Source organism: Onychostoma macrolepis, chromosome 21 (genome assembly GCF_012432095.1).
Source record: "Onychostoma macrolepis isolate SWU-2019 chromosome 21, ASM1243209v1, whole genome shotgun sequence".
Lineage (NCBI taxonomy): Eukaryota > Metazoa > Chordata > Actinopteri > Cypriniformes > Cyprinidae > Onychostoma > Onychostoma macrolepis.
In genome coordinates this window covers 26,612,517-26,635,047 of record NC_081175.1, presented here as the reverse complement: position 1 = coordinate 26,635,047, position 22,531 = coordinate 26,612,517, and the positions used below count along the sequence as shown (strand labels likewise).

The following is a 22,531-nucleotide window of genomic DNA, read 5'->3' as shown; positions in this document are numbered from 1 at the left end:
GATTTTCTAGGCCGATTTGGCTAGGAACTATACTCTCATTCCGGCGTAATAATCAAGGAACTTTGCTGCCGTACCATGGCCGCAGCAGGCGCAGTGATATTACGCAGCGCCTGAAAGTAGTCCCCAGCTATATTATAACTAGTTACCTAGCTGGGGACTACTTTTGGGGTTAACAGTTCAGAGGTGGTGCTAAAAAACTAATTAAATTGAGAGAAAGTAATGAACGCCTAACTTTAGCTATAAGTTATACAGCAGCATCGAAAAAGGCATATTTAACTTTTTTCCTGTGGTATTAAACTTCTCATATGTCACTGATATTAGTAATATAACTTCTAATGCCAACTGCCAAATATGATACTTACAAAGTAATATAATTTATGAATGAATATAAAAAAGTAAAAAAAACAAAACAAAAAAAAAACACACAGGTCTATTAATTTATACAATGAATTATAGGCCTATAAGAATTATTATTAACACTGCAGTCATCAATGAAAATTCAGTACAAAGACTAACCGCTGGAGAGAGAAAGATTAACAGCTCAAACTCAAACGCAGTGTGTATAAAAACCTAACATAATGCTTTCCAAGCCCAAACAGGAAGATTCAGTGCAATGCAGTGATTTAGGGCATGGTTTGGTCATGTTCCTCCAGAAGTTCTTGTTGCTTCTTGCGCAGGTACTCCTGTTTGATTAGCTCCCTACGAGCCTTTTCTTCTTCTTGATGCACACACTCTTCCTCAGCTTTTTGTCTGACACGAATAAACATAAATGACATCGAATGCATCTGTTGCAGTCCTTCTACAGTATTTACTCACACAAAGACACACTGGATCCACATTGACTGATACCTGGCTTCATTTCGCTTGAACTCTGACTCCATTTCCTTTTATATACTGAAGACACTTGCAAGAAAATTAATATATTGTGTTTGTGATTATTCCTTTAGCAGGTGCCAACAATACTAGTTGGAGGAGTGTAAGGAGAAAAAAAATTGCTTTGGTATGGAACAGCCATACCAAATATGGCCTTGGGTATGCTTCTCATTTAAGACTCTTTTGCTTTCTTTTTTCCCCTCTTTGTGCTTTTTCTTTCTTCTCTATACAGAGGGAAGTAGGAGGCATGGAAAAATTGGGTGGCTTTTCTCCAGGAGTCTCCAGAAGCTGCTAATCAGCATCATCTTTGCCTGACTCACCCAGAACAGATCACAGAAGGGAAATACCATAAAGACAAAACCCAAAACATATTTGAAATTCAATAGAAAGACTGCAAAATACAGCGTTCTAAATTCAGTATTCCAGAGGTGAGTGGCTTGATTATATACGAGTCATACACGAGCGAGACGCTTGGGGTTTTAGTGTTTTGATGCATGCATTCTAAAAATGTGCTAAAATTCATTTGACTGAAAACTGCTTTATACCCTTTTTACCTTATAATGTTTGGTTTGTTTGTATCTTTTCCAATGCACTTGAATTTTTCTTGCATCACAGGAAGAGGCACTTTGCTTTGACAAGTAGAATACATGTGGAGATACTCTGTGTTAAGAGTGAGAACGTCAGCAGCAAAGTTTTTGAGACCACTGTTAATGTTTTTTTTATCATGTGTTTGTGATATGGTTGCACATAACCTTAGTGATTCTGTTTTGTAAAAGTGTAAAATACTTGTGCACAGTACATGTAACTGCAGGCGTTATTTTTTTTTATCTATATGTTGCGTAACAATTTGCTTCACTTCTAAAATTACCTTTCCTCTCTATATCTACATATATTAGATATAGATAGGATGTCACAAATTCCTCTTGCTTTTCAATTGCTCTTGCTCCTGCCTTCCAACAAACTGTAATGTTCTTACTATCTAATGAACTAACAACGCAAATCAAGTCCCTTTCTATATGGTTTCTTGTTGAATATCTTGAAAATGTCAATTAGAGAACACTTATTTTTAATAATGCTTCACAATAAATATAAAGAGTAGCCTACAACATAATTAAAATCTGAAATCTGACAGCTGTGTGGATTTGGCTGAGGGGTTGGAAACTGGTTGCATAAATCTGTGCTGCCAAAACGTTTCTTCTCTTCTTAAAAATAAGTGTAAACAGCCTGAGGTATTTCAGAGAATGTTATGCCATATTTTATCAGATAGGATGAGAACACAAACATCCCAATAAGTGACTATTTTTAGAATACTGATACCCATAATTTCATAACAAAACATTATCAAACTGTTTAAAGTTATGAGAGAACACAGTTATATGTGTTAGTACCAAAGTGAATAAAGGGATGTTGTTCAAGAGTGACCTGAGGTATATACAGCATGCTGTAGATTTTTCCCAAAAACTCTTGTCTTTTTTTTCTAGCTGTCTATTCCGATGCTTTTGTGGACAATGGGGAAGAGTCGGTTGTTACTGTATGCCATCTGGGGTGTAATGGTTTTTGGCCTATTCCCAAAACTTGAAGCCCAGGGTGGTAAGTTTAGTCCACCTTTCTTTGAGACAGAAACTTCTTGTTACGGGGGAAAACATGTTCATTTTACTGTGCTGTTTTCCTGTGATTGGGAAGAGAGCCTAAAATGAGGAATCTTGTACTTTACAAAGCTCTATTGTTAAATTTAGGTTTTAATACATCTGCTTATTCAACAGCAAGTACCTGGGCCTAAGCCAGTTCATGTTGAGTAATTCATGAAAAAATTGAACCAGAAATAACCCAATTAATTATGATTAAATAAAAACAATCAACATCCATCCAAATGTTTTCTGTCTCTTTACCATCATCCATTCAGTCATTTATCCATCCATTTCTGTGCTAAATTCCTTGAAAATAAGTAGATTGAATTGAAAATTGATGTCTACATTTGTAAAATGTGACGAGGTGTGACTGATTTATGTCTTTGAGACTTTAGAGATCAGCAGATGGCTAACCACCAGCACTTCAACTTCAACTTCAACTTTTATTTATTTGTATAGCACATTTTAACGCAATTTTATTGCCCAAAGTGCTTCACAATTTAAAAGAAAGCATATACAAAAATTAAAACAATGACATCTGACATAATTAGTAAGAATAAACCACTTGATGAACCAACCCACATGTGACAAATACCCTTTATCGAGTGTTGTTCCTCTACGAAAGATCTCTGAAGGTCTTTTCTCTCTGAAAAGCTAATGTAAAAGATGAGTTTTCAACTGAGACTTAAAAACTTCTAAGGATGGAGCCTGGCGAATATGAAGTGGAAGACTATTCCACAATTTAGGAGCCACAACCATAAATGCTCTATCACCTTTAGACTTTTTTTAGAACGAGGAACCGACAGTAACAGTTTATCTGCTGATCTCAGTGTCCTAGCTGATGTGTGGTACTCTAAAAGATTAGTGATATAACTTGGGGACATGTTATGAAGTGCTTTAAAAACCATCAATAAAATCTTAAAATCGATCCTGTACTGAACTGGTAGCCAATGGAGAGAGGATAATATTGGAGTAATATGATCTCTTTTCTTCGTGCCTGTCAAAAGCCTGGCTGCAGCATTCTGTACAATTTGCAGACGAGATAGTTGACGCTGACAAATCCCAACATAAAGAGAATTGCAATAGTCCAATCTCGAGGTAATAAATGCATGGACTACGGTCTCTAAATCTTTAAAACTAAGAATGGGTTTTAACCTGGAAATCATTCTAAGTTGGTAAAAACTACTTTTTACTACCGATTTTATCTGATTGTCAAAGCTAAGAGTTGAGTCGATTATGACACCCAGGTTTCTTACACTGTTTTTTACAATTATTTCTAAAGGAGCAATAGTACTAGAAATCATCTCTTTAAATTTTGGTTGACCAAAAATAATTATCTCTGATTTCTTTTCATTTAGCTGAAGAAAATTGTTAGACAACCAAATTTTGACCTCTTCCAGAGTATCAGGGACTGTAGCGAGTGCTCGTTCCCGACTTTAAGTGGTAAATATATCTGAGTGTCATCGGCATACATAGTTTACATACTCTGAAAAGCTAAAAAAACAGCTTTCAAGCAATGACTCTACAAAAAGCCATCACCAGCTACAAGACCCCATCCCCCAGCACTGAGGCCAATCAACAACTGGCTGAAGACCTGAACGAGTTCTCAACCTGTACTCAAGATCTGTGAAGATGATGTATGCAAAGTCTTCAGAAAGCAGAAGATAAGGAAAGCCAAAGGCCCAGACGGTGTCTCTCCAGCCTGCCTCAAAGCCTGTGCTGTCCAGCTATCATCCATCTTCACATTGATCTTCAACAGATCACTAGAGCTGTGTGAAGTCCCCTCCTGCTTCAAATGTTCCACCATCATCCCTGTACCCAAGAAACCAAAAATCACAGGACTTAATGACTACAGACCTGTTGCTTTAACGTCTGTGGTCATGAAGTCATTTGAGAGACTGGTGTTGGCCCACCTGAAGGACATTACAGGACCCTTGCTGGACCCCCTACAGTTTGCTTACCGAGCAAACAGATCTGTGGATGATGCAGTTAATATGGGACTGCACTACATCCTGCAACATCTGGACAAACCAGGGACTTATGCAAGGATCTTGTTTGTGGACTTCAGCTCCGCTTTCAACACCATCATCCCGGACACCCTTCAGAACAAACTGACACAGCTCTCTGTACCCACCTCCATCTGTCAGTGGATCACCAGCTTCCTGACAGACAGGCAGCAGCTAGTGAGGCTGGGAAAACACACATCCAACACCCGCACCATCAGCACTGGAGCTCCTCAGGGCTGCGTTCTCTCCCCACTACTCTTCTCCCTCTACACAAATGACTGCACCTCTAAAGACCCCTCTGTCAAACTCCTGAAGTTTGCAGATGACACTACAGTCATCGGCCTCAGCCAGGACGGTGACGAGTCTGCTTACAGACAAGAGGTTGAGCAGCTGGCTGTCTGGTGCAGTCACAACAACCTGGAGCTGCACACGCTCAAAACTGTGGAGATGATAGTGGACTTCAGGAGAAACCCCCCTGCTCTTCCCCCACTCACCATCATGAACAGCACTGTGGCTGCAGTGGAGTCATTCAGGTTCCTGGGCACCACCATCTCTCAGGACCTGAAGCGGGACAATCACATTGACTCCATCGTGAAAAAGGCCCAGCAGAGGTTGTACTTCCTTCGTCAGCTGAAAAAGTTCAACCTGCCACAGGAGCTGCTGAAACAGTTTTATTCAGCTGTTATTGAGTCGGTTCTGTGCTCCTCCATAACTGTCTGGTTTGGGTCAGCCAGCAAATCAGATCTAAGAAGACTTCAACGGACTGTTAGGACAGCAGAAAAGATCATTGGTGTGCACCTGCCCAGCCTTCAGGACTTGTACAACTCCAGAGTGAAGAAACGGGCAGGTAACATCATCACAGACCCCTCTCACCCCGGACACAACTTGTTTGCACTTCTCCCTTCAGGCAGACGCTACAGATCTCTGTGCACTAGAACATCTAGGCATAAAAACAGTTTTTTCCCCCATGCCATCTCCAGCCTAAACAGCTAACACATGAATCATTACCGGTGTTCTGTAATTCATTCTCCATCTTTAATTATTGCCTCTTTCTCAAGTATTATGTAAATACACATACATATCTGTTTATTTATACAGCTGTATATAGAGTAAATAATGCACAAATCTGTACATAAATCTACTGTTCCAGATTCATACTTATTATTATTATTATGATTATTATCCATTGTTAAGTCTTACTATTTAAATGTTTTTTCTGTTCTCATGTCAGATGTGTTTGTATGTATGTATGTACCAGGAGCACCTTAAAACCACAACAAATTCCTCGTGTGTTTGCGCACACCTGGCGAATAAAGCTAATTCTGATTCTGATATGATATGAAATGTCGTAGCGATGACATATAGATCCAAGTGCGCACATGTACAATGAAAATAATGTAGGGCCCAGAATAGAACCTTGAGGAAGACCATATTTTAAAGGGGCCACAGAAGATGAAGTATTTGCGAAGTTAACAAAAAATGTTCTATCATGCAAATATGAGTGAAACCATTTTAAAGCTGTTCCTTTGATGCCTACATCACACTCCAAACGTTTTAAAAGGATCGAGTGATCAACAGTGTCGAATGCTGCACTGAGCTCCAGCATAATTAAAACAACCCCCAACCCAGAGTCAACTGCCATCAGTAAATCGTTCACAACTTTTACCAAAGTGGTCTCTGTACTATGTCTAGCTCTAAATCCAGATTGGAATTTATCCAGAATATCATTTTCAGTTAAAAAAGGAGTAATTTGAGAAAGAACAACCTTTTCTAAAACTTTAGATTAACATGGTAATTTAGAAATTGGGCGGAAATTATTCAGCTCTGTAGGGTCAAGGTCTGATTTTTTGAGTAAGGGAGAGACCACTGCTTGCTTAAGACAGGGTGGAACAACACCATTAATTAAAGAGCTATTCACAATAGATAATATACAAGGACCCATCCTTGAACAGATCCTTTAAAAAGTGAGGAGGAATGGGATCTAAAGGAGTATGTGACAGTTTCATATGTTTAACAATGCCCTCCAGAGCTGGAAGAGAGACAAGATCAAAGCAATCAAATATACAAGAACTTGGCATAGAGGCTGCTAGAACACTATGAGAGGATACAATATCTTCTCTGATTGACTCAATCTTTCTTATACAAAAGTGCAAAAAATCCTCACAGGTATGTGAAATTGAGTCAATAGGGGATCCTATAACTGGGATCCCCTATTGCACAGCTTATGTCGTGACAGATTACGGTCTTGTGTAACCATAGAAGTAAAAGTGTTCCTCCACAGTGAATATGTTCTCATCTTTGAATTGTTCACTAACCTAAGGGCATATTTTACATAATTTGAGCATTAAAGACCACATAAACTGAAATTAAACATTTTGTGCCTTTTAGTCAATGTCTGTTTGCCTGTAGCCATTAATAGTATTTTGTATACTCCTTAATGTTAACAAACTCAGAGTATTTATACTGTAATGCATATCCATGTTTTGAATCGAATGGTCACTTAATAATATTTAATTTCCATTATTTTTATTACTTGTATGATTTATTTATGCCAGCTTTATGTGATTTATTTACGGCAAGTGTAATAAGGTCCACGCACTTGGCCCAAAGAAGGTATCCAATGGTGGATGAAGGTTTCTTGCGTGTTCGGTCTTTTCGTTCTAACTACACGCGACGCGACAAGATTCCAGCGACAAGCAATTTGGGTGTCCACACCAGACGCGACGCGACAGAATCAATCAAATATCACAGCCAATCAGAAGCCTGTGTGGGCGGGCTCTCTCTGGAAGCGCACTGCTCTTGCAACGAAATGGATACGTTTATAATCTAATTCATAAATTTTAAAGCTTTTTAACATCATTAAATATACATACTGAGTGACTGATAACATCTTTGTTATGGAATACACTTGTTGGTTTCGCAGTGAGTTCACAGTTTTAATGGTCATTTTTGATTTAATTTATTTTTCAAGATCTGAGGTAAACTATCTGTTGTTGCTTTCAGTATGGCTATAGGGTCACGCAATATGATATTTAAACTCATATTAGACACGTTTAACTTTGAATAAAGCATATAATCACCTGAGATTATCTACTGTCATATAGTTTGTATGTTGTTGTTCCAGCCGCGACGTCGCGGAAATAGAAACCGTTAGAATTAGCTAGAATTAGAATTAGAATTTTCGCGTGTCGCCGTCGCGGCTAGTTAGGACAAAAACTCTGATTAACATGGAAAAGATACCTTTTATCGCGTGTCGCGTCGCGTGTAGTTAGGACATTAGGTTAAATTCAAATCTGACTCCCATTTTATTATCTAATCTGACTCCATTATGACTTCGAATTTAGATTGAAATGCTAATTGGTTGTTTGTTCATTTCTAATTATTATTATTATTATTATTCTCACATCAGATTATTGAATCTCATTAATCTTATTCCAATAACACTTGAGTCTCGTACCGACCAGTATACAGATCTTATATTCACAAACTCGTCAGTCTTGGTCATTAGACAGAGGCGATTGACTAATACTCTAGACGGCCCGTGCCATACTTTGCTCATTCCAGAATACTTTTTATAAGTCCCCGTAGATCCGAACACACTTAATTAAAGTAAGACTATATCTAACCAGAGGTCATGACCATTACTATAGAACCAAGTTGACCAACTTAACTTCCTCTAATGTAACTTTATATAATCATGCCGTGATTTCTCGCGTACACTTAGTTAGAATAATATTACAATAACCAGAGGTTGAGGCTGACCCGAATTTAGGTTGGTCAACAACACACTTTTGCTCTAAACGGAAAAACCCAATCGCCTCACCAGTCTAAGTATACATAACTAATGCCAATGTGTTAGCCAGAGCTCTAAAACACAAGTTTTAGAGTAAACTAACCTTTTAACTAGTCTGTTAAAAGGTTTTGTCTGTAACTAACCTGAACGCAGATTTGTGGTGTTATAGACTTAACATAATTAATTAGAGTCAATAATCTCAGAATAAAATCAAATGTCACAATTTATTATCAGTCAGGTAAATGTGTAATATTCCAATTATATAGCCAATTCAAAGATATCAAATCAATACAAAACATCAGGATCTCAAAGATGAATCTAAGAGTTAAGATGCATACCCGACTTGAGAAAAATACATAGTATGAAGTGTGCGAACACAGTTCATCCTATGGGCTCATTCCAGCTACAGATACCCTGATCTTCTTGCAAGATTTCCTTAAGTACTCTGACCAAGACCAACATCCCCCGAAATGGAGACAGGAACTAACAATTGGAATTCGCATTGATCAAGTAGAGTTATCACCTTTTGGGACAGAAGGTAATTTACATGAAAGGCCCTCTACAGTGTGCAAAATCTCTCTAAACTCTTAGGATCTGTATTACCTTTCAGTTTACTTGTACGAATGAGACCATTGTACCAGACGCCCTGAGACTATTCAAATTATACCAAACATGACTGTAAATATCACCTGCATTCATGTAGAACATTATATTCTACTATTGACCATTCTGTGTGAGCTGAGCGAAGGGAAGGATGGGTGCATATGTGAGAGAGGCATTTTCCCGCATTGTCTCTCAGTGGGATGTGGAAACAGATGTCTGTATGTTAATACACTGTGTGTGTGTGTGTTGTCCATCTCAGAAGATTGGTGATAGTTTTTGGTAAAAATGATGGTTAGAATTTGCAGAATTCTTCTTTTTTTCCCTTTTAGCTTCGGCTGTTGGGAAGAGAGATATAATTTTCCTCATTGACAGTAGCATGGGTACCATCATAATCAATGCAGTGCGAGAATTCATCCGAAGGTTTACTGACACCATGCCAATTGGACCTGATCAGGTGCAGGTCGGAGTGGCCATGTTTTCCACCACCCCAAGGATGGAGATCAACCTCAACTCATTTAGTTCAAAGAAAACCCTAAACTCTGCGCTCGCAAGAATAAAACCCAAATCTTCGGTTGAAGTCAACATCGGTGCTGCCTTAAATTTTGTGAGGACCAACATGCTCACAGCTGAGAGCGGGAGCCGCATGCAAGATCAAGTGCCACAGCTCGTGTTGCTCCTGACCAGTAAAAAATCCAAAGACAGTGTCCAACAGCCGGCTGAGGCCCTTCGTCAAATGGGTGTTCTGACTTTGGCTGCAGGCTCCAGGGCTGCTGATGAGGCTGAGCTCATGCAAATAGCTTTTAATGAATATCTAGTTTTCATGCTGAAGGACTTCAGGATGTTGCTGCGCAACCCACGTGAAATCATCTCCCCTCTCTCTACATTGTCTGGCGTTGTTGTGACAGAGAGTCCAACTGAACCAGGTATTATTTAGAGTTCTACAAACATATACTTATTTTGTTTATTAAAAAAACAAACATATTGATCATAAGTTAGTTATGTGCATAGATAAATGAAATACTGCACAAAACCATCTTTTCGTATGCCCAGTGATACTGTATAGCACAAATTGAGGTTGTTGAACTTCATTTAAACAGAACTTAGATATGTAAAATTGTGGTTATACAAAATCTTCCCTGGGCACTGCAGCAATGGACAAAGTCATTCCTCTTGTACAAAACACAATTCCTCCGCTTACATCCAAGAAACACAAGGGTCAGGAGGGACATATTGGAATCATTGGAGGATGTCAAGAGTAAGTCTTTCTATACACTTACTAAATTACGTCAAATTCAGTATGTGAAACTTTTTGTATTGTTCTTGTCAGGTACACAGGAGCACCTTTCTTTGCAGCTATTTCAACTTTGAAAGTAGTAAGTATTCTGTTCAAAATCAAATCCATTTTGTTTTTCTCATCCTCATTTGTCTTTTCATACTTTATGATCCTTAAGTGGTGTCATTTCGCCTTTTCCAGTATTACGGTTTCCACAAAAATATGAAGCAGCACAACTGTTTTCAACATTGATAATAATCTGAAATATTTCTTAAGCAGCAAATCAGCATATTAGAATGATTTCTGAAGATCATGTGACACTGAAGACTGGAGTAATGATGCTGAAAATTCAGCTTTGATCACAGAAATAAATGACAATTTTTATTATATTACAATAGAAAACAGTCACTTTAAATTGTATTTATTTCACAATAATAACCAGATACCTGTAAATGCAACCTTGGTGAGCACGAGAGACTTTCAAAAACATTAAAAAAGGCAGATATATCAGTCTAGTACAAGTCATTAACCTTCTACTCATCCTGTTTCCAGGGAGCCGATCAGTCTCATGTGTTCTGCACCAAAGATGCGGCTCCGGTCATCAAGTCCTACAGTCCTGATCTTATCGTCCATCCAGTGCTGTGAGCAGAACTCTAATTAGACACAATCTTTGATTACAAATGAATGTTATTAAATATCTCAACAGACAAGAGTTTCTGACAAGTAATTGTTTAAGGAATGTTTGATTCAACCTACTGTAGCTGAAACACATTTTATTTATTGTCACGTCGAGAGAGATTTCAGCATGATGCACTCTTAAAAATAAAGGTGCTTCAAAAGGTTCTTCAAGCGATGCCATAGAAGAACCATTTTTGGTTCCAAGAAGAACCATTCAGTCAAAGGTTCTTTAAAGAACCATCTCTTCCTTACCTTTTTATAATCTGAAGAACCTTCTTTCACCACGAAGAACCTTTTGTGAAACAAAAAGGTTCTTCAGATGTTAAAGGTTTATGGAACCATCGTGAAGCACCTTTATTTTTAAGAGTGTGGTGCTGTTTCTCTCCTGGCTGTGTGTTCCTCCAGAGACAGTCCCAATGCTGTGGAGGAGATTGAGAAATGGCTGCCCAGCCTTCACAGTCTGGTTGTGGGACCAGGTCTGGGGAGGGACGATGTGACTCTGAAGAATGCCAAGGTGAGAGAAAAAATACTTTAAAAACATCTTATTACTTCTGTGTGGTAGTTTAGTTAATACTAATATGCATTGCAAAAAGCATTGATTTCTTTTTTTTTAAAGGTGCATTTCTTTCTGAATCACTTCTATAGTTGATCTAAAAGCCGTTCACACAAAAAAAACCTGTAGAGATACCTATAATGATGCAGCAAGTCACATTCATTTTGTACTTTAGAATTCAACCGTGCTTCTTGAAGTTGGTTGAGAGAAAGTGATGTTGAAGAAGCTAAAATTTTATGTTTGTTGGGTCATTTATGTGGTCACTGCACATTTGTCATATTGCTATGTGTATTATTACACAGTTTTGTTTTTCTAAAATAGAGAAAAGTGTCCCCACTTGTGTAAATTAAGACAATCGTTTTGAAAAGGGCTTGGCAATAGTGTGTATTTTTACATGTATGTTTATGTTGGTTCAGATTAATTCACATTTGGCTAATGTTTCATTTTAGGAGATTATTAAGAGGTCAAAACTCAGAGAAATGCCAATCATCATTGATGGTGTGAGTACTATTTTCACTGACACTTTTGATGTAGCTGATCAATATGCTTTCATACTGGGCATACTGGCAAAACCCAATAGATTTAGTGTCCCTAGGAGAACTGGAACTGAGCTCAAACATGGCATTGTGTTGCATATTGCCTAAAAAGCTAAAACCGACTAGTCCAGTGAAAATGGGCATCATTGATTAGCAGACAGGCTAATTATTTGGTGGATGCACTGTGTAAAGAGTGTGTATATGTGAATTGCACATTCGTGTTTTTTTCTTCACAGGACGGACTTTGGTTAGTGGAAAATGAACCATCAGTCATTCAAGGATATCAGAGAGGCATCCTCACACCCAACTTTAAGGAGTTTACTCGTCTATATGAAGCCACGGTGAGAGTTTTGATGATATTGACATTTGTCTCAGGTGATCCGATCAGGCCAGACAGACAATGGTGTTATTGGTGGTACTGGTATGGCATACAGCTTGAGAGGTATTGAGAGGATTCTAACTTAAACACCTCTAATTGAGATCAGTTGGCTACGTTGATCAATGCGGCAAAAACACATTGTAAATAGAAATCTTTGATGCTCTTCAGAGCACAATAACACAATGGCACATTTGCAAGAATTGCACTGTAAAAAAAGATTTTTAGAAGTTATTGAGTTTACAAGATTATTGATGCTTTACTTAGACCAGCTGTTCTCAACTAAGGGCTGGTGCCCACTTACACTTCCTTAAAATGATTTAAATGAAATTGAAATCTTAATAGAAATGCTATAAAAAACACTTAAAGATGTTCATCATCAAAATATCAGCTTAGGAGCGATTTTGAATATTGTCTTGGACAAAGTGCGGCCTTGGAGTCAAAAAGGTTGAGAATCCGGTGTCCAAGAAAATTCATTGTTTTGCCATCATGTAGAGACAAAAAACTTTTACAGACACTTAATACATAAAATTGCAGTACATGCTAAATTAAACTTTGATTTCAGCATCATGAACCTCCGGACAGCACTGACTACAAGAGAAGTGCTCAGCAACTGAGCATCGCCTTGGGCCATCTTACCTTGGTTTTAAAGGGGGAGGAGGACATTATTACTGATGGAAAGAACAGTTAGTGATTTTTTTGAAACATTCAAACTTCATATGGTTCCGTTTTCTTTCTCTAACGTGTTGCTTTTCTGTTTGCTTTCAGTGCTGACCTGTAATCAGGAGAGCAGTGGGCGGCGTTGCGGAGGACAGGGAGATCTGCTGTCCGGTTCTTTAGGAGTCTTTGCACATTGGGCATTCAGCTCACCTCCAGATGCAACTAAAGGGTAAGTTGTAGGGCTGTCAAAATGGCTAATTTTGTACTTCGATATTATCAATATCTGACACTGACAAGGCTGCCTTAGCGCACACCTAAAATTCAAATGCAACGTTTTTGCATTTGAATGTAGAATTTTATTTTAAATTTGACGAACATTCAAAATTCAAATTTTTTTGACAGCCCTAGTAAGTTGCTCCGTCTTCAGTAGTTATTTAATGTGTCATTGCATATCACTTTCAGTTTAATTGTAAATGTTTATTTCCAGCATGAATCCCTCGCTGGTGGCTGCATTTGGTGCTACATCTCTGACGAGGCAATGTAATCACCAGGCCTTCCACAAACATGGCAGATCTACCATCACCTCTGACATGATCCAAGAGATAGGCAGCGCTTTCAAGACACTGTTTGAAAGCTAAACTACATGTGTGTATCTATTCTCTTTTCATGGCCATTATAAAGACTAAAGGTCTGCATCTCAATGCTATTCACATTAATTACAAGTGAAGTACATTGTTGAGCATCTAAAAAACATTTTAAAGCGCCTCTGTAGTTCTGCAATACTGTTTCAGCTACTTATGCACTTTCATGTCTGTGTAGTGGACCTCTGTAAACGTCACACAGTTGTTGTTGTTTTGTTTTTTTCCATCTATGTCCTTAGATGTATGTGTTGTGTTTTGCACGTGTTTAGATTTGGATATGATAACCCATGAAGAGATCATTTTAATTAACACTGTCCCTCTACGAATAAATTGCTACCATACTATCAGCTGCAGTTTATTTATTAGTCTGCTTGAAAACTTTCACTTCTAAGCATTCAAACCTTTATAGTGTATGTTGTCCTCACTGTTTAAGTAACACCTTATTTTCTGTCAATAACTCATGTGGGATAAATACAAAAATTGAAAGTGGCTGTCACTTTTTATATAGTTTGCTACTCTACGTATTAAAGCTTTACATAATATAGTATAGGCTGCTGTCACTTTAAGACTTAATGCACAGATCCAATGCATTGATACACATCAGATTTCTTTCTTAACTGTTTATGTTCACTTAAGACATAACCTACTGTGATAATGATTGATACAAAATATGAATCAATGAGCATCTCTGGTTTGTAATGCATACATAATACACAATTTGTTCATGAAAAACAGAAATAAGAAAACAATAATAAGATGCTATGTGTCATGTCATTTCACTCTAGCAATACCAGTAATTTAATCCAGTAAATCTGTACTTACCATATTCTGAGCATTCATATTCTAATTTTCTTATAATTGCACATTTGTAATGTTCGTTGTTACGTGTCCTCTGTTCTTCACAAGGAACTTCCGGTTGATCCTGGCAATGATCCTATACTAGACAGAATTCTTAAATGACAAAAAGACAGAGAGAGACATTCCATAACATCTGTATTTATATCACAAAATATATCAAAAGAGCTGCTTGTTCAATAAACAACCTGCTGAAAAACAAATTGACTGGATTTGCTGGTTTAAGCTGATTTTAAGTGACCAAAATCGCCTCTAAAACCATCAGACCAGCAGGAACCAGCTCAGTGGACCAGGCTGTTTTTCATCAGAGTACGAAAAGTGACCTCAGTGAAATATAAAAGGTTAGTTCACAAGAAAAAAAACTATAAAAATGTCCTCACCCTCATGCTGCCAAACCATCATCAATCCAGTTTCTGGAGTTCATAATGTAGGAAGATGCGATTTTGGTATTATTTCCAATATAAAGCATTTATATTTGTTTAGGTTTATTATGGGCTTGTATCTAGTTTGCTGTTTGTTTAGTCAAAGCTTACACTCTTAAATATAAAGGTGCTTCACGATGCCATAGAAGAACCTTTAACATCTGAAGAATCTTTATGTTTCACAAAAGGTTTTTTGTGGTGAAAGAAGGTTCTTCAGATTATAAAAAGGTAAGGAAGAGATGGTTCTTTAAAAAACCTTTGACTGAATGGTTCTTCTGTGGCATCGCTGTGAAGAACCTTTTGAAGCACCTCTGTTTTTAAGAGTGTATAACTCGTGATTTCTTGGGACTGCACGTGCATACAAAAGAGAGACACATCTCTGACACATTTAAATACAGCATTAACTATTAGTTCAGAATATTGAGTTAATATTACTGTCAGTTGTTTAACATTTCTATCGTAACACATTGTCAAATATGAAATGTTTACCTGCTTAGATCTCACTTTTTGACCGTTAAATCTGAAGTAGATGTATACATACATACAGCTATAAATACACAAACACACATATATATTTAGATATAATTTATATTTATTTATTTATTCAAAAATGTATATAATATATGTTATAAACTATAAGGTTGTTATAGAAAATGTAATTTAATTTCATTTATATTTTTAGGCACCTTTTTATTTATCTGTTATTATTTTAATAGCTTTATATTTGTAATATATTATTTTTGTTGAATTTTATATATTTATATATATTATACTGTAAACTATATTGTTGTTATATAAAATATAATTTATTTCATGCACTTTTTATATTCATATATTTATTTAATATGAATCAATCATAACAAACTTTTTATATTAAATAATAAATGTAATTATACAAAATAGCAGTGCTCTTTTTTTATTTAATTATATTTTAAGCACCTATTTATTTACTTATCTGTTATTATTTTAATAGATTTATATATTTAATATATTATTATTATTTTGTATATTATTATATTGTATATGATTATATAATGTTTGTAGTTTAGGACTGGGGCAGCCATGAATATTTTCTTCAGGGTACATTGCTCCACTTGTGCCACCTAATTTCTGGGGGCTTGGGTTCCTGTCATGGCCGTCACTGAACTTCCTGTCTTTCCTGTCATTACTTACACTATTTTCTTTTGCTCCCCCTCATTTCTTCTTGTCTGCAATCTGAAACAAAAACCAGGAAAATCAGAGCTCAGGTTTACTGTTTAAATACATTACACAACATATAAAAACAAACCGAAGAGAGGCGGCATATTTACAGTAATAATGGAAATTTAAGAACTGAAGTAAAAATATATCAGAAAGTATAAACATTCAGCATTAAAATTCATCTATATGACACTTGCTATAAAAACTAATGTGTATACTCTGAAAAATAAACCAAAACAAATCAAAAATACTTCAAAATCATCAAACTGTATTTACCATAAACCATTCGTGGAGACTAAGTTTCTCCAGTTCAATCCGCTGCTTCGGATCGCTTTGCAGACAGCAGCGAATAAAATCGCTGCATTCTTCCGACAAGCCATCTTTGGTCCAGTTGTTACCATTGATCAAGCGCAGGTCTCGTCTATTTGGAAAATCCCCACACAATATCACAAACAAGAGGATGCCGAGTGACCACACTGTCGCCGGTTCCCCGTGGTACTTGCCGGTCATGTTATACTCAGGAGGGCAGTACTCTGTTGTGCCTGGAGGAAAGAGATTTTGTTTACATTAACATAGCATTTTTAATTGAATAACCATTACTATTCAAAAATTAATGTGATTCACAACAGTGGAACCCATTCCATGATGCTTCATGGGAGCTTGATTCACAGCCTGAGTCCTGTGTGAACGACCCTCAACTCATCACCAGAGTTTGAGACCCACTATACATACCAGCAAAGGATGTGTAACCCACACTGTTGAGGAATTCACCACAGCCAAAGTCAGTTAATTTGACTTTGAGTGTGTCCGGGTTAATTAGAAGGTTTTCCAGCTTTATGTCCCGGTGAAACACTCCACGTCTGCAGCATGTTTGAGCTGCAAATGTTGCCTGGCGCATTATAACTCGTGCCACGTCCTCTTGAATGGTAACCATTTGTTGCAGGAGAAACCAATTCAGTTCCTCAAAGGGAACGGGCCGCTCTAGCACCAAAATGTAGTGGTCAGACTCCAGCCGCCATTCCAGAAGCTGGATGATTTCCTCAATCCTGGGGCCTTCGTTTGCAAGAATTTGCAAAGCGACCTCCAGAGGAAGAGGTTTAGAATAACCGTCCTAGGAGAAAGACAGTTGTTATGATGGTTAGACGGATATAGGACTTAAAAAAAGTCCTGGACAAACTGTTGACAATGACAGATTGCCAAATGAAAAATCATTTACAGTTAATATGAGATGTTTCAAAATGACTGAGAGGAGAAACAGAGAGAACACAGCCTACTCACAATACTGATGAACTTCTTGTTCCTGTTGGAGACGACTTTTATCGCTACCTGATCAACAAAACAAAAAAGAGATGTGTGTAAGCATTACAATTCATTTGTCAGCAGTGTTCACAACATTTCAAACATTAACCCTGAACAGACATGTACATGTTCATGAATCTAAATAAAAACACGTAGAGCATGTTTAAACAGGTCTGACAATTTAAGTGCTTTAAATAGTCAATAAAAAATGCATTTAGTGCTTGCATTAGTCAGATGACTATAATATAGGACAAAAATAATTATCAAGTTATTCTATTCGAGATAGTAATGAAAACTGATACCTTTTGGCCATCGTCCAAACGAGTCGCTGCATAAACGGTTCCACAGCCTCCTTCACCCAGCTGACAGCTGATTACATAACGGCATGAATTGATGTCTGTTAAAAGATATGATGTTGACAAACAACTCAATCAGTGACAGCACTTACTTCATCTAAAACTATTTCAACAATATTTTTCTGATTCATATTCATTTTGACACTACATTGAATATCTGTGCTTAAAAAACACTGGCACACTACAGGACTATTTAACGAAACTATAGTAGTCATAAAATAAATAAATATATACATGTGTTTTTTTTCTGTGTAATATACAAACCTTCACGTTACACACATTTATATAAATTTTAATTAAATCTTGTTGAATGCTGAATAAGTCAATGTCTGTGTTATTTATGAACTATTCTTTAAAAAGTGCATATGAAAGTCAGTTGTGTGTGTGTGTCTGTGTGTGTGTGTGTGTGTGTGTGTGTGTGAGTGAGTGTGTTGTATGTTAGGCTTATGGTACCAAACTCACCCATTATTGTGTTGTTGTTATTCTGCTTGTCTGCAGTCTGAAACAACAGAAATCAGGTTTAGTGTCAAAATACACAAACAGCATAGAAAAGAAATGCACAAAAAAGAGAGGCAACATTCTTGGAGTAAAAAAAATTGGACGTTTAAGAACAGGTAAAATCATTTCAGAAGGTCTAAACATACAGCGCTGCAACTTGTCATCTGTGCAGTGCATGAGGACTGACTGTATGTCAGTTACAGCACATAGGAAAAGATAGGAAGCTAATGTCCATAGTCTGATAATTATACCAAACCAAATCAAAACATCAGAATGTATTTACCATAAGCCAGTCGTGGAGACTGAGTTTCCCCAGTTCAATCCGCTGCTTCGGGTCGATCTGCAGACAACGGCGAATAAAATCGCAGCACTCTGTGCAGAAAGAAGAGAGAGATGTCTGATTATTACCTTGATCTTCACACCTGATCTCTTTGATCGACAGTCAAATTATCCCAACGACCATTCTTAATTAAGCCACTGGGCTCAGATTTGGAACTACAACTGATTTTTGCTGAAGTGAAGATCTCACCTTTCGACAAGCCAGCTTTGGTCCAGTTTTTATCATTAATCTTGCGCAGGTGTCGTCTCTTTGGAAATTTACGAAAAAGTATCATAAACAAGATGACTCCCAGAGACCACACTGTCGCTGGTTCCCCGTGGTACTTGCCCGTCATGCGATATTCAGGAGGGCAGTACTCTCTTGTGCCTGGAAGAAAGAGATTTTGTTTCCATTAAAACAGAATTTCAACTAGATATTCATTATGCAAGAAATGATTTGATGCCATTTGATTCACAACAGTGGATCCCATTAGACACCCACTGCACAGCTTTGAGGGATCATACATACCAGCAAAGGATGTGTAACCCGCGTCGGTGAGGATTGCACCACAGCCAAAGTCAATCAATTTGACTTCGAGTGCGTTCGGGTTAATCAGCAGGTTTTCCAGCTTAATATCCCGGTGCAACACTCCACGCAGGCAGCACATTCGAGCGGCGAATATTGCCTGGTGCATTATAACTCGTGCCACGTCCTCTTCCATGGTGCCCTTGTAACACTTTAAATATTCATACAAGGACTGACAGGGCATGGGCCGCTCTAGGACCATAAAGTAATAGTCAGGATCCACCTGCCAGTCCAGAAGCTGGATGATTTCCTCAACCCTGGGGCCTTTATTTGCAAGAATTTGCAAAGCGACCTCCAGAGGAAGAGGTTTAGAATAACCGTCCTAGAAGAAAGACAGTTGTTATGATGGTTAGACAGATATAGGACTTAAACAATTCCTGGACTGGTGACAATGACAGATTGCATATTGAAAAATCACTGAGACTGAGAGGAGAAACAGAGAGAGCACAGCCTACTTACAATGCTGATGAACTTTGTGTTCTTGTTGGATGCAAATTTTATCGCCACCTGAGCAACAAAACAAAAATGGGATGTGTGTAAGATTTACAATTCATTTGTACATGTACATTTTCATGAATTTAAATGGTCTGAACAGGTCTGACAGGACAAGTGCTTTAAATAGTTAATGCACACTACGAGTGCTTGCACAGGAGAGAGCGAGACAAGTATAATAGGACAAAAATGATTAGCTAGAAAAATAATGTAAAACAAACTGATACCTGTAGGCCATCATCCAAACGAGTGGCAGCATAAACAGTTCCAAAGCTTCCTTCACCCAGCTGACTGCCAATTTCATAATGCCTTGAATTGATGTCTGTTAAAAGATAAATAAGAGATGTCAACATAAAATGTCAGTGACAGCACTTACTTCATCTACTTAAAAACTAGAATTAATTGAGAAAAAATGTAATAATTGAGATACTACATTGAATATTAGTGCCTTTAAAAAATCATTTGTCTCACTAAAAACTATTCAAGTTACCTGTACTAGTTATACATAAATACAGTTTAAATACCTTTAAATTAATTGCATTTCCATGTTAACTACTCTTTAACAAAATGCATATTAAAGTCAATCTGAAGCATAAACCTTAAAGTGTGTGTGCTGGATTATGCTGTGGTAGCAAACTAACCAATAATTGTCTCATTATCCTGTAGCTGGCTTGACTGAGTTTGGGGAGTATAAACACTACAGTCAGGTGCTGCGCAGGCTAAAGCTTGGGGGACGTCAACACTACAGTCGGGCACTTCACAGGTTGTAGCTTGGGGGACATTGACTCTACAATCTAATGTTTCGTGGACTGGAAACTGAGGGACGCCAACACTCAAGTCATCTACAAAACGGACTGAAGCTTGGAGGGTGTCATCTCTACAGTCAGACGTGACATAAAATAAAACTGGAGGGACGTCATCATTACTTTTGGACATCACAGGGAATAAAGCTGGAGGGCCGTCATTAATACATTTGGATGTGACATAAAATAAAACTGGAGGGGCATCATCATTACTTTTGGACATCACAGGGAATAAAGCTGGAGGGCCGTCATTAATACATTTGGATGTGACATAAAATAAAACTGGAGGGGCATCATCATTACTTTTGGACATCACAGGGAATAAAGCTGGAGGGCCGTCATTAATACATTTGGACATCGCAGGCAAACTGCCTGGAGGGACATCAATACTTAATATGGACTTGGCAGAGAAAAAAGCTAGAGAGACGTCACCACTTAATTTGGACATCACAGGGAAAAAAGATGGAGAGATGTCACTTAATTTGGGCGTGGCAGTGAAAAACAAGACATCACTTAATTTAGATGTGCCAATGAAAAACGAGACATCGTCACTTAATTTGGGCGTAGCAGTGAAAAACGAGATGTCGTCACTTAATTTAGACGTGCCAATGAAAAACGAGACGTCATCACTTAATTTAGATGTGCCAATGAAAAACGAGACATCGTCACTTAATTTAGGCGTAGCAGTGAAAAACGAGACATCGTCACTTAATTTGGGCGTAGCAGTGATAAACGAGACATCGTCACTTATTTTGGGCGTAGCAGTGATAAACGAGATGTCGTCACTTAATTTGGGCGTGGCAGTGAAAAACGAGACGTCATCACTTAATTTAGATGTGCCAATGAAAAACGAGACGTTATCACTTAATTTGGGCGTAGCAGTGAAAAACGAGACATCGTCACTTAATTTGGGCGTAGCAGTGAAAAACGAGACATCGTCACTTAATTTGGGCGTAGCAGTGAAAAACGAGATGTCGTCACTTAATTTAGATGTGCCAATGAAAAACGAGACGTTATCACTTAATTTGGGCATGGCAGTGAAAAACGAGACAACATCACGTAATTTAGATGTGCCAATGAAAAACGAGACGTCATCACTTAATTTGGGCGTGGCAGTGAAAAACGAGACGTCATCACTTAATTTAGATGTGCCAATGAAAAACGAGACATCGTCACTTAATTTGGGCGTAGCAGTGAAAAACGAGACATCGTCACTTAATTTGGGCGTAGCAGTGATAAACGAGATGTCGTCACTTAATTTGGGCGTAGCAGTGATAAACGAGATGTCGTCACTTAATTTGGGCGTGGCAGTGAAAAACGAGACGTCATCACTTAATTTAGATGTGCCAATGAAAAACGAGACGTTATCACTTAATTTAGACGTAGCAGTGAAAAACGAGACATCATCACTTAATTTGGGCGTAGCAGTGAAAAACGAGACATCGTCACTTAATTTGGGCGTAGCAGTGAAAAACGAGATGTCGTCACTTAATTTAGATGTGCCAATGAAAAACGAGACGTTATCACTTAATTTGGGCGTGGCAGTGAAAAACGAGACATCGTCACTTAATTTGGGCGTGACAGTGAAAAACGAGACAACATCACATAATTTAGATGTGCCAATGAAAAACGAGACATCATCACTTAATTTAGACGTGCCAATGAAAAACGAGACATCACTTAATTTAGACGTGCCAATGAAAAACGAGACGTCATCACTTAATTTGGGCGTGGCAGTGAAAAACGAGGTGTCGTCACTTAATCTGGCAGAATTGTCGTCATTAGTACAGCTTATTCTCTGTGACATCCAAATGGGGTCCTCATTACTACAGCCGGACGTGGCACAGACTGTAGTTTGGGGGACGTCTTCAGTACAGCCAGACATGGCACAGACTGTAGTTTGGGGGACGTCTTCAGTACAGCCAGACATGGCACAGACTGTAGTTTGGGGGACGTCATCAGTACAGCCGGGCGCGGCACAGACTGTGGTTTGGGGGACCTCTTCAGTACAGCTGGACGCGGCACAGACTGTAGTTTGGGGGACGTCTTCAGTACAGCCAGACATGGCACAGACTGTAGTTT

The 22,531-nt window shown here is 38.0% G+C and overlaps 2 protein-coding genes across 12 annotated transcripts; one reads left to right on the top strand and one right to left on the bottom strand.

The window, feature by feature from the left end:
- The first annotated feature begins 1,094 nt into the window (after window positions 1-1,094).
- Window positions 1,095-14,435, top strand: LOC131528490 (ATP-dependent (S)-NAD(P)H-hydrate dehydratase-like). 8 transcript variants are annotated; one of them, XM_058757657.1, is made up of 13 exons: window positions 7,322-7,485; window positions 8,704-8,838; window positions 9,004-9,121; window positions 9,233-9,826; window positions 10,053-10,158; window positions 10,231-10,276; window positions 10,729-10,817; window positions 11,260-11,368; window positions 11,857-11,907; window positions 12,180-12,284; window positions 12,885-13,005; window positions 13,088-13,208; window positions 13,467-14,435. In XM_058757657.1, the coding sequence occupies exons 3-13, from the start codon at window positions 9,055-9,057 to the stop codon at window positions 13,615-13,617; spliced, it is 1,560 nt and encodes a 519-aa protein (XP_058613640.1). In that variant the 5' UTR covers window positions 7,322-7,485; window positions 8,704-8,838; window positions 9,004-9,054; the 3' UTR covers window positions 13,618-14,435. The 8 variants fall into 8 exon arrangements, with proteins under 8 accessions (XP_058613638.1, XP_058613637.1, XP_058613636.1 ...); XM_058757655.1 differs by lacking the exons at window positions 7,322-7,485; window positions 8,704-8,838; window positions 9,004-9,121 and adding exons at window positions 1,095-1,301; window positions 2,355-2,463; XM_058757653.1 differs by lacking the exon at window positions 9,004-9,121 and having other exon boundaries at window positions 7,200-7,429.
- LOC131528488 (uncharacterized) lies at window positions 10,687-22,529 on the bottom strand. Of its 4 annotated transcripts, none has more exons than XR_009267854.1 (15): window positions 20,288-22,529; window positions 19,874-19,968; window positions 19,614-19,661; window positions 19,098-19,476; window positions 18,780-18,956; window positions 18,534-18,622; window positions 18,215-18,251; window positions 17,699-17,793; window positions 17,376-17,423; window positions 16,830-17,208; window positions 16,374-16,639; window positions 16,071-16,112; window positions 14,443-14,559; window positions 10,933-11,353; window positions 10,687-10,815 (listed from the first exon to the last, which is right to left on the bottom strand). XR_009267854.1 is itself a non-coding variant. In XM_058757652.1 (12 exons), exons 1-12 carry the CDS (start codon window positions 22,512-22,514, stop codon window positions 16,092-16,094), a joined length of 3,861 nt encoding a protein of 1,286 aa, XP_058613635.1. In that variant the 5' UTR covers window positions 22,515-22,529; the 3' UTR covers window positions 15,947-16,091. The 4 variants fall into 4 exon arrangements, 1 of the variants encoding a protein (XP_058613635.1); XR_009267855.1 differs by having other exon boundaries at window positions 14,443-14,554; XR_009267853.1 differs by having other exon boundaries at window positions 10,725-10,829; window positions 14,443-14,571.
- Between the last annotated feature and the right edge of the window lie 2 nt (window positions 22,530-22,531).